The 11,212-nt window shown below is 48.6% G+C and overlaps 1 protein-coding gene across 1 annotated transcript in view; it reads right to left on the reverse strand.

Moving 5' to 3' along the window:
* The window catches only part of C3H1orf94 (chromosome 3 C1orf94 homolog), a 41,275-nt gene extending 30,361 nt beyond the window's left edge, over positions 1-10,914 (reverse strand). Inside the window, exon 1 of the mRNA XM_052175675.1 lies at positions 10,601-10,914. Within this exon, the coding sequence (XP_052031635.1) occupies positions 10,601-10,914 (314 nt within the window). The remainder of the gene's footprint in view (positions 1-10,600) is intronic.
* Between the last annotated feature and the right edge of the window lie 298 nt (positions 10,915-11,212).

Below are 11,212 nucleotides of genomic sequence, written 5' to 3' on the forward strand. Positions count from 1 at the left end.
GTATAGACACCACAGTGAAAAACATACACATACACCATAGAACATACACACATGACACACTCTAATGTACCTATACTCATACACACATTACAGCCATGTACACATACATCCCAATGTCATGCATATACCATAACTACACACACACACACACACACACACACACACACCATAGCCTTCTTGCTTACAAATGAAGGTTGAGTTCACCTCTCTGGTCACCTAAAGACCCTGACCATGTCTCAGTTTAGAGGAGGGGTTCAGGAGTCTCGACAGCCCCAATGTCCCAAAAGATACCTGGAACCCTGCTCATCTGCCTGCTATTACTTTTCTGGTAGGGAGTAGAGAGTAAGGAGGGCCTTGGAAAAGCTTTGGCCTCCCTGTCCCCCTCCCCCACTCCTCTCCGGGCCTCAGCGGGATTTAGTAAGATGACTGACGCCTGGGAAAGCAAGCGCTCTGTAAATTGTAAGGAGCGCTATGCAAATGTTAGCGGCTCTGACTGGGAGGAGGCAGCAAGGTGAGCTGGAGAGGCAGACCTGGCAGACCTAGCAGACCTGGCAAGCTCTGGAGTACCACAGGGCAGGGTCACCACAGCCTGAGCCCCACCCACCCGTGCTGACCAAGGTGTAAAATCCTTGAGCCCTCATTTCTTCAGCCGCGCTAAGTGGGGACAGGATGGTGAAACCATCCCGGGTCAAAGGTAGTAACACTGTCAAATCACTCTGCTCCCACAAGGCCAAGCCTGTTTATCACATTTCTCAGCAAAGGTTTTCACGCACAGTGGAATCCATTTCCTTAAACGTCCCAGCAGTTCACCAAGGGCTCAGTAAAGAAAGGTCTCCTTCCGGCCTGACATGCTTTTCTCTGAAACTCTTCCTTCTCAACATTCAGCCTGGGACTTCTCATCTTTGACCCCTAGAGTAAGACAGATGTATCTAAGAGAGTTGAGCATTTGCTTCTGTTGTGGGTTCCTGAGCATTGAGGTGTGGAATTGGTCGCAAGTATGAACACTTTTGAGTGGGTCCTCCTTGCCCAGTTCCCCTTCTGGTTTTCTGGAAATCTCTAAGGATTTCCTTAGAGAAATCCTGGATGTGTGACTCTCCCTCTGGATCCAGGACAGTAGTCCTGGGACACCCACTCATTGGCAAGTGGTGGAGAGACACGCCCCTCCATACTACACCTCTTCTTTGAGTCTCCCTAACAGGAACCAGTGTTAAGCAGGACCAAGGCCTGGGAGAACTGGGTGTGAGCAGCGAAGGAATCACTGAGCTGGGGAATGAGGCGGGAAATACTGGGAGTAAATACAGCAATAAAGGAACTTCGGCTGGGAGCTGCCGAGTGATTCTTATTGTTCAAATTATCTTTAAAACTTTTCATTTGAATCTGTTTAATAAGGGAAGGCTTACCCCAAGGAAGAGGTATTTTTTTTAATGTGACTTGGGAGCTGAATTGGAAAGAACGTTGCAACAAAGATATTAAAAAGGGGATTAAACCAAACCACTGGTGGCCCATCTCTGCGGGCTCCCACAACCTGCGACACAGCTCCTGAAACCATAAAATTAAATTACAAAGGGGGACACGGGAAGCGGGACGTTAATCACGATCTGTCCTGTCCTCCTTCCCTGCTCAAGGCTCCGGGTGCTAAGCAGGCATGGAAGGCTGCTGAGAAGGGCGCCTGCTGTCTGGTGAGCTCAGGGGTTAAAGCTCCTGGGGTTGGATTTCTCTTTCCCCAGCTCCCTTCCTGCTGGTCTAGTTGCCTAACCTCTCTGGGCCTCATTGGCCCCATTCACAAAATGAGAGCAATAGTGACCATCTGCATGGGAAGCCGGCTGCAGGGGTGGGGGTTGGGGGGAGAAAATTATATGCAGCCTCACACAGACAAGCGGCTGCAAATGTGCTAGCTCTCTGATATGCAGCCTTAAGACAGAAGGGCATAACCCGCCGCATCTTGGCTTGCATGGTCTTCTCTCCCTCCATGCCTCAGTGCTCCCTCTGATGGCTGTGACCCTCTGTTTGGCTCCTAGCCACCTCTCAGCCTCACTCTCCTCAAGGTGGCCTTTGAATGGCTCATCTATCAATCACTCCCTCCCTCACCCATACATACTGCATCATCATCTCGGAGCGTGGGCAACTTGGCTGGACGCTGGAGAGACGGCGATGAGTAAGACCCAATCCTTGTCCTTAAGGAACCCCGTGGTGGGGTGCTGGAGGGGGCTGCAGCCGCAAGCCAGGGTCCAATGCACATCGGGGGACCGACCGGCACCTCATCAGAACACCAAGACTCCCAGACCAGGAAGGAGCTGACAGGCGTGCTCTAGCCAACAGGCAAAGACAACACTGGCTTTTCGGTTGTTTTGTTTTGTTTTGTTTTGTTTTTGCCATAGCTCCCAAGAATCTCTTTTTCTTGCCTGAGTGGTTCCCTTTACTTGATCCACGAGTCCCTCCTTTCTCCACTGTATCCTTGTGCTGTCCTTTCCTTTCTCGTGGTGAGGTGCTGATGGTGAAGGTGTTGATGGAGGTGGGGGGGGGGTTGTTGATAGTGATGGCAATGGTGGTGATGATGGTTACCACAGCAACAGTGATGGAGGTGTGATGGTCGTGATCATAGTGAGGATGTTGACAATAATCATGAGTGGTGGTGATGGGGATGGTATTGACGAGGATGATGGCAGCACGATTCGTGATGATATCAGTAGTGATGATGATGATGATGAGGAGGAGGAGGAGGAGGAGGAATGATTGGTGATGAATGATTGGTAATGATTGGTGATGGTGGTGCGATTATGGCAATGGCATTGATGGTGACAACAAGGAACAGAGCTCTCATCTTATTCCAGGCACTGTGGAAGCACCCCATTCATTACTCCATCAGCACAACCGCCCAGGATGGATGCAATAGCATTAGTCTATTTACCAGGGATGCATCCTAAGTAATTTGGTTTCAATTAGGTCGATTATTCTGACCCTCCTATCTACTTTCTGTTATATGGGATTGTAGAAAACCCTTAAGAAAGAAGTGGACTTTCATGTTTAAATTGCTGAAGTAGGGAGGAAACCTGTGGGGAGGAAGCTTGGGGAAGGTACAGTTGCCAGGTCCCCACTTCAGTTCTCAGTATCAGAGAGACAGAGTGAAGTGGTACAGAAGACAGCATACGTAGGCCCTGCTTTTAAGAGCAGGCATTAACAGATGAGCAGGAGAAAAGCATTCTTGAGAGTAGAGTAGTCTGAGCAAACGCAAGGCCATGCATGCCTGCCGCTGCTCACCTCAGAGCACAAAGGCTGAAGAAGAACAGCAAGATGGATGTCTAGAGATGCTACACAGACTCCCAAAGGCCGAGCCAAAAGAACAGAGGCCAGTGGGAGATGTTTGTGCAGAGCTGTTGACAAGGGAGGATGACGTTGGTGATGGTAGAGGACCTCCTGCAGGGAGAGGGACCAAACACACCAGAGCATGAAAGTGAATGAGGCAGAAACCTCACAAAGGAAGACACGATGGCTCAAAGGCCATGATGGGAGGAACCAGAGGAGAAAGGCCAAGGGCTTCTGAGCCTCCATATCCCCAATTCCCTTAACCACTCAATAACAAGAATTATCCTGCTGGAAGAGTCATTCAAACAAGGCAGAGTCTTGGTTTCTCAAGTCTCTCTGGCATTCCCTGTGTGAAGATTGAACTAAGGAAGGATCTATGGGAGCACGTGAGCTCCAGCACAAAGCACTGGGCTGCTGGGCTCATGCCTGGTTTGGTTTCCTTTGAATTTTGGATGCCATATACTAGTTCATGGGACAAGCAAGGATGGGATCATCACAACATCCACAGGACAGATGCTGAGACCCAGACTGGGAAACTCAGGAGAGAGACACACCTGTTTATGGATCCCAACCTGTGCCCATAGGGTCCCTACCTTTATTTTGTAACTACTGAGAGATGTGGAAATATGAGTTCCAGGAGCAGGGTACCCAACTACCTTCCATGGCCTCTCAAGGCAGTGTTGACTTCTGGGGGTGCTGGGGGAGAGAGCATAGATCATCACTTTAGACCACGAAGATACCCAGAACATCTGGGACATTAGGCCAGGTCTCCGTGTGTGGGTCTGGTTACTTTCAGCCTCATTGCCAGGCTCCATGCTTTTCAAGATAATAATAAAAGACAGTGTGTGTCTGAAGCGATTTTTCTAGCAAAGTAAATCCACTCAATTGCTTAATAACAATAGTAGAAAGAATTGCCCTGTTGGGAGAGTCATTCAAACAAGGCAGTGTGTTGGCTTTCAGAGCCTCTCTGGCTTGTCCTGTGCTCAAGCAAGGGTCCTACTGGAGTGAGTGAGCATCTGTGGGAAGCCGCAGGCTGATGGGTTCATTCCTGATTTTGCCTATTTCCTTTTGTTTGGATTTTGAACACTGAATACACACCTTATCACATACAGACCTCATTAATACAGAACACTCCTGCAGACCTAATCTTCCTAGTAGACTCTGGCTTGGCACACACGACTCAGCAAAGACTTTGAACTCTGCAAACCAGTTTCCACCTGATTTGACAAGCTTGGGTGCCTAGGAAGGGCCTGGAAGCTGTCAGGGAACCTGATCACGGCCAGCCGGTCCAGGGTCACTGTCCCATTCCCTACCTCTCCCATGGTGCATTCATTCCATCCTTAGGAGGCTTCCATCCTTCCCCTAACTTGCTGAACTCTTTCAACCAGCTCTACCCTCTCCATACTCAGGACCAGGGATACATTTAATTTGGAAAACCTTGACAGTGAAGCTGCTGTTAATGATGCACCATCTCCTGCCAGGGCACTGCTCTACTGCTCATAATGCCAGGGAGCCCAATCTATCCTGAAAGCCTTCCCCAAGTCTCCACCACGTGGCCCCTCACAGCATGCTTATTGTCATATGTCACTCTTTGGTCTTTGCAAGACACCAAGGCTCCGTGAAAGATGTCAGGCCCTGTCTCCTCTTTCCATCACAAATAATATTTTACCAAAACATTTATCTTGAAATGCAGTAAGTGCACATGAATTGTTTCTAAGTGTCGCTGCTGTCTGCCGAGGCTGTGTTCCGTCCTGTTCACGGGACTGGCAGCCGTTCAAGGGATGGAGGTTTGCCTTTCTTAGTCCTGTGCCCCTGAGTCCCAGCACTGCTCCTGCCCCGCAGGAGACACAGAAAGCATTCACTGGAGGAACCAAAACAAAAACCAACGGGCAAGTAATAGCAATGGAGTCGACAGAAAACCCAAAGCCCCCATTCTGCGGCTGAGGAATTTTATTAGTGATACTGAGGAGAATGAACGAAGACGCAGTTCTCGAATATGAGTCAGTAAGTGGCTTGCCACCATCCTCCAGGCCCACATTTAAGACTAATTAAAAGATAACTGAGCAAGATTCTGAAGTTTAACTGACTCTAGACACATCTATTGATTTCTTGCCAAATCCTGCTTCTCCCCCACCTCTTCTCCACTCCTTTAAATGGCGCCATTGATCAACCCAAGCTAGAAACTCCAAATTCTACCTCTGTGTCTCCATGTGCCCAAGCCATCGCAGAGTCCCCGGCTCCCTCGTGCTACATGTGGCGCCCCTACTCCTTCCACCTGTAATACAGTCACTGTGGTCCAGCTATTATCCCATGCAGGCCTTATCTGGCCTACTATAGCATCTTCCTTCCCAGAGATGTCTGACTTCCCTCCCACACCATAAGCCATCCTAGTGCAGAAACTAAAGGGATCTCTGAAACACTCCCAAAGTGTGCTGGCACACACGCAGAAGATCCACCCTCTGTCCAGCAACACTTTGAGCTCTCATAAGACTTTACCAGCCTGATTTGGCTGTCATCTGGTACCATGTCCCACCCAGAGTGGCTCTCCAGTCACACCATCTTTCCCAAACTCATAGCAAACTCTCAGGGTCTTTGCGCTTGCTGTGTCTCCCTGTCCTCCACCTAGATGGGTTTTCTAGGATTGTTGACTGTTTGCTGGCATCTGAGACTCAGCTCAAAGAACCCTGCATTTGGCTGTACTATGTCTCCTGCTGTTACCTCATTGGATGCTGTTTTCTTCATGCACTTAGTGCCATCTGAAATTATCCTACAGTTTTTATGTGCTCATCATTGGTCTCCTCCAGTGAGGATACCCTCACATTCTGCAGTTACTATAGATTTGTGTAAAAAGGAAAAAAAGAAAAAGGAAGGAAGGAAGGAAGGAAGAGAAAGAAAGAGAGAGAAATAAAGAGAGAAAGAGAAAAAGAAAGAAAAAAATTACTCACTTTCTGTTTGTAGTAGCTATTCCTGGTTGTCAACTTGACTATATGTGGAATGAACTGCAATCCTGAATTGGAAGGCTCACCTGTGATCCTAATCTGGAGTCTGGGAGATAGACATTTCTGACCTGGATCTTGCCATGGAGATCTTGAGGCATACTTGCTATGAATTCCAGAAGATTAAGACAGAAAGATCTCTGAGTTCAAGATCTTCTGGGATTAAAGAGGAATGGCACACACCTTTAATCTGGGCCACACCCTCTGCTGGAGACCTACATAAGGACATTGGAAGAAGGAAGATTTACTCATTCTCTTCTTCTCCTGCTTGCCTTGTGGGACTGAGCAACTAACTACTAGTTCCTTGGACTTCCATTCACAGTTGTTGCTGACCTTTGTTGGGAGTTGGCCTATAGACTGTAAGTCATCAACAAATTCCGTTACTATATAGAGACTACCCCATAAGTTCTGTGACTCTAGAGAACCCTGACTGTTCTTTTATGTGTTATTTTATGTGGTTCAAAAAGTTGTCTCCTATCACTGAACACTGAACCAGGCACACAGTCGCTACTTAATCAATACTTTTTGATTGACTAAATGAACTCCTTTGTGCCCATAGAGCAAACTCAGCATGAAAAGGAATGTGGTGCTGGGTGGCGGTGGCAGCAGTGGCAGTGCATGCCTTTAATCCCAGCACTTGGGAGGCAGAGGCAGGCAGATTTCTGAGTTCAAGGCCAGCCTGGTCTACTGAGTGAGTTTCAGGACAGCTAGGGCTACACAGAGAAACCCTGTCTCCCTCCCCCCCAAAAAAAGAGAAGAAAAGAAAAGAAAAGAAAAGAAAAGGAATGAGGCTGTGGTGTCAATCATCACCAACAGGAATATATAATGCAGAGGGGAGCCCATTCAACAGGCAGTGGTCCCACCCATATATCTGCACTTGCTTCTGGGAACCCCATTGCCATGAATGACCACCAGCAATATAAAGAAGAATGCAACAAATGAGCAAATGAGTCAGTTAAAGCATAAAAGAAAAAAGTGCAAAGACCAAAAAAAAAAAATCCTGGGAGGGATCTGCTGCTAGCCTTTACCGTCTAAAGCACAGCAGAGAAGAAAACATTAATTCTGGAGCTTCAAGGAGAGAATGCAGATCATTCATGATGGGAATAGACCTCAGCTGTAGGGACAGCAATCCCCTTTGAGAGAGTCCACAGCCTCAAGACACTGCATTTCTCCATCTGGGAGAGGCTGCAGATGGCCACGTGACAAGGAGAAGAAGGGAGTGACAGAGTGACTCTGGCGATTGAGGGTGGCCTCCAAGACCTCATGTCCTGGCTTCTGTGACATGTAAGGACGGGGTCAAGAAAATCTTTTCTGGGTACTTGAGAAGATGGTTCAGTGGCTAAGAGTACTGGGTGCTCTTTCAGAGGACCCAGCCTCGATTCTCAACACCCATGTGACAGACAGCTCATAATTCTGTAACTCCAGGTTGAGGGGATCCTAAGCCCCTTTCTGGCCTCTGTGGGCACCAGGCACATGTATGGTACACAGGCATACACATAAATATTTTTAAAATCTGTGAATAATGAGATTCAATAACTTGCTTAGCTATTGTGAAAAGAGACACCAGCAAAACCTGCTCTACAGAAAAGGCAGGAAAAGACTAACAGACAGGTGTCCCGTGGCCTGAACATGCAAGCCACTGTGGCATGCTCTCCCTGGTTTTAAAGTCTGGGGTCACTCAGAACATGGAGTTCCTAGCTAAACTATTTACCAGAGGTGCCTCGGGTGTAAGGGGAAGATGGTCTTTCTGGTCACAGCAAGGCCAAGACTGTCCAATACGTTTCTGAAACTACCCTTTCTTAAGAATAGAACCTCAGACTCCAGTCTGAGGAATTTCTTCAAATCTCAGTCTACACCTCTATAATAAAGTATTTTAAGATCTGGGAGGCTGGGAGTTTGAGCTCATCCTGGGATGTATAGTGAGTCCCTGAAAAGTCTACATAGTGAGACCCTGTCTCAAGAAAACAAACAAACAAACAAACAAACAAGATTGAATTTCACTTAAAGGTCAGAGAGGGGCAATTAACAGCAGAACAGCACAGTTTGATAATTATGGAAATTTGCAGCTCCATACACTTGGACTTTCTCTACCTCGTGAAAAAACTGCAGGGTTTACAGAAATTATAACTGCAGTCAGTAGAACGAGTTTATCAGTCCTAATTGCCGGCAGGACCCTTGAACAGTCCTGATTTGTCACGTCCAGTGACCCCTGCCGTCACCCCCACTTGGCAGATGAGGAAAACAATGCTCAGATTGATCTCACAGTCATGGGTTCTCCAGTCAGAACGTGGCAGAACCTGGTTCTCTGATGCCAGCCTCACCGCTGGCTTTCATTCCAAGAAGCACTCACTCGTTGTGTTCTACTGGGCAGACAGCTACACAATTCAGACGTGGTTTATTCATCTAAGTCAGAGGATTCCCAGGTCTCCTCTCAGAACTCTTCCAAATGCAACTGAACTCAGAACTCCAGTTAAAAAGTGCATGCAAGTGTGTGAGTGTGAGTGTGAGTGTGAGTGTGTGTGTGTGTGTGTGTGTGTGTGTGTGTGTGTGTGTGTGTGTGTAGGTGTAGGAGACCGGTCCAGCAAAGAGCCCACCCACTTCACTCCAGGGAGGCTGTCTGAGGCTCCTGGAATCGTGGAGCACAGGAAAAAACTAGATGACCCCCCCTCACCCTCAAATTCGATGAGCTCCATTTTAAGGCAGCCTTGTTTGTATAACGCACGCATCTTTCATTTCTTTGTTTCCCATCACATTCGGCCCTTGTTATCGACTCTGAGGTGGACAAGGCAGGGCGCATCATCCTTAATTTGCAGATGAGGAAATCAAGGCCAAATGGAGAGAAGCGACGGGCCAAAGGTAGGCCAGTTCAATTTCCGGCCAAGTGCAGACTGGAAGTCGAGTCTGTCTCTATGAATTCGGTGTGACCTGGCAGGGAAGGGGCTATCTACTGGAAATTGCTGCTGACCTTTGATCCAGAAAGTGGACAATCAGCTACTTGGCCACCGAGAGAGCTGAGTGCAGCCCTAAGGTTCCCTGTGCCAAGGCGCTGTCCCAGAGCAGATGGCAGCGAACGGGGCAGAGGAGCTCAGTGCCACCGAACAGACTAGGCACAGGATTCTGGCTGTAGGAAGGCCATTTGCATCTGAGCGGGGTCCTGCTGAGCGCAGGGCAGAGGAGGCAGAAGCAGCCAGCATGCCTTCCACCTTCATCTGCAGCAAGCAAAGGAGTTTGCAAAGAGACTGCAGCAAGTGCAGACCTGAGCATCAGCTGGAGTTGACTTTCCACCTCAGTGATGCTTAGAGAGCCCTGAAACCAGAGGCAGCTGATAAATGCCTGGATGTACCCCCCCACCCCCCCCCCCACTCCTGAGCATCTAGGAACTGAGTTGGAACATGTGTTGGGGGCAGACAACACTTAATTATCACTTAGGCTTTAATTAGCACTTAATTATCAACACTTAATCCATCTGTAAAATGGGGACACTAATACCTGTTTCATAGGGATGCTGGGAGGATTAATTAATGAGTACAGCCCACTTTGAAGATGCAGAGCCTTGAAAGAGTACTCAGTAGTGGCAGTAATCACCACAGCTGATGCACTCCTTTTCCTAATGAGATCCCGTCTTCCTCTCTGCCCCTTCCTCTCCTTCCCAATAGCTATCTCCTCAACTTTTCCCTGGTACTGAGCCACTTAGCTCTGTGTTTCCCCGACAGGGGATTTCCCATCCGGGAAACCGGCTATTTACAGCCATCTTCCCGCACTTTAATTTTCTATTATGTCCTCTGAATATGTCAATGCCTTCCCAGTAAATATTTTGATGTGTGCTCTTGCAGTAGCTCTGTGGATGCTGAATGGGACAGCTGCTCTCTGTATTAGGGGATTCCAGATGTGGTTTCCAACCACCAGGATCATCTGTGCCAATGCCTGGACTTTTCTTGGAAAAGGGGAAAAGATCATGTCGTTGCCTCTGTGGACAGTATAGAATCACCTAACCCTTAGGTTGGCAATAGTGCTCCTTCAAGGACCCCAGATCTTTATCTTAGCCACCTATGTCCTGAGAATGAGAAATGTCTCCTTAGTCGCTGAAAAGAAGCTGCCAGAAATGACCTCTTTCCTCCGGTCTGGAACTTCAGGACCTTGGCTAGCTCCTCCAACCGAAAGAGACTCAAGATTACAGAAATGGGGGTAAATAGGGAATGTGTGTAGGACTTAACACTGGGCCAGAGCATTTCAACCCAAAGTCAGACTTCATTCCCCCTCCCTCCCTTCCTTAATAATCAACCAAACAGGGGACTACTCACTCTTCTTGGAAGCTGACAGCGGCAGTCACGGGAGCAGAGAGCTTCTCCAGCGAGGTCCTGGGCTGCAGGGACTCCGGCAAGCCCTGAACTCTCTTCCAGATGTCATGGCAAATCTTGTCTAGGCTATCCTGGGGTGTGTCCTGGTGGATCCAGACATATCTGGGGAATGGCCCCAGGGCGGAGGGGCGCTTGGCCACCAAGGCTGAGGATGGAGGGAGCCCATTTCCACTGGCCATCCTCTTTCTCTCTTTCCGGAAGCCCCTTTGTCCACCCAGAGCTGGGAGACAAAGGGACTGTCCTCCACCAGCCCTCATTCACCAGAAAGGGAGCTGAAGACGGGGCCCGGGAAGTAGTCAGTTCTGGCTGGCTGTTGCTCCAGCCAACGGATGGGCTTCAGTGGCCTTTGGTTTGGGTGGGGATGAGGAGTAGAGGGCAACTTTCTTTTGGGGAGGGGGGGCTTATGTTGACTTGTTTTTATTTGCTCTTTCCTGGCTTTTGCCCCCCTCCCCCTCTCCCGTAGAAGAAAATATTTAAAAGTCAACAAAAACCAGTAACTTAGTAACCGTGGAATGCCCCGGAACTCAGGAACCAAGCGCCTGGGCGGGCAGAATG

This window comes from Apodemus sylvaticus, chromosome 3 (genome assembly GCF_947179515.1).
Source record: "Apodemus sylvaticus chromosome 3, mApoSyl1.1, whole genome shotgun sequence".
Lineage (NCBI taxonomy): Eukaryota > Metazoa > Chordata > Mammalia > Rodentia > Muridae > Apodemus > Apodemus sylvaticus.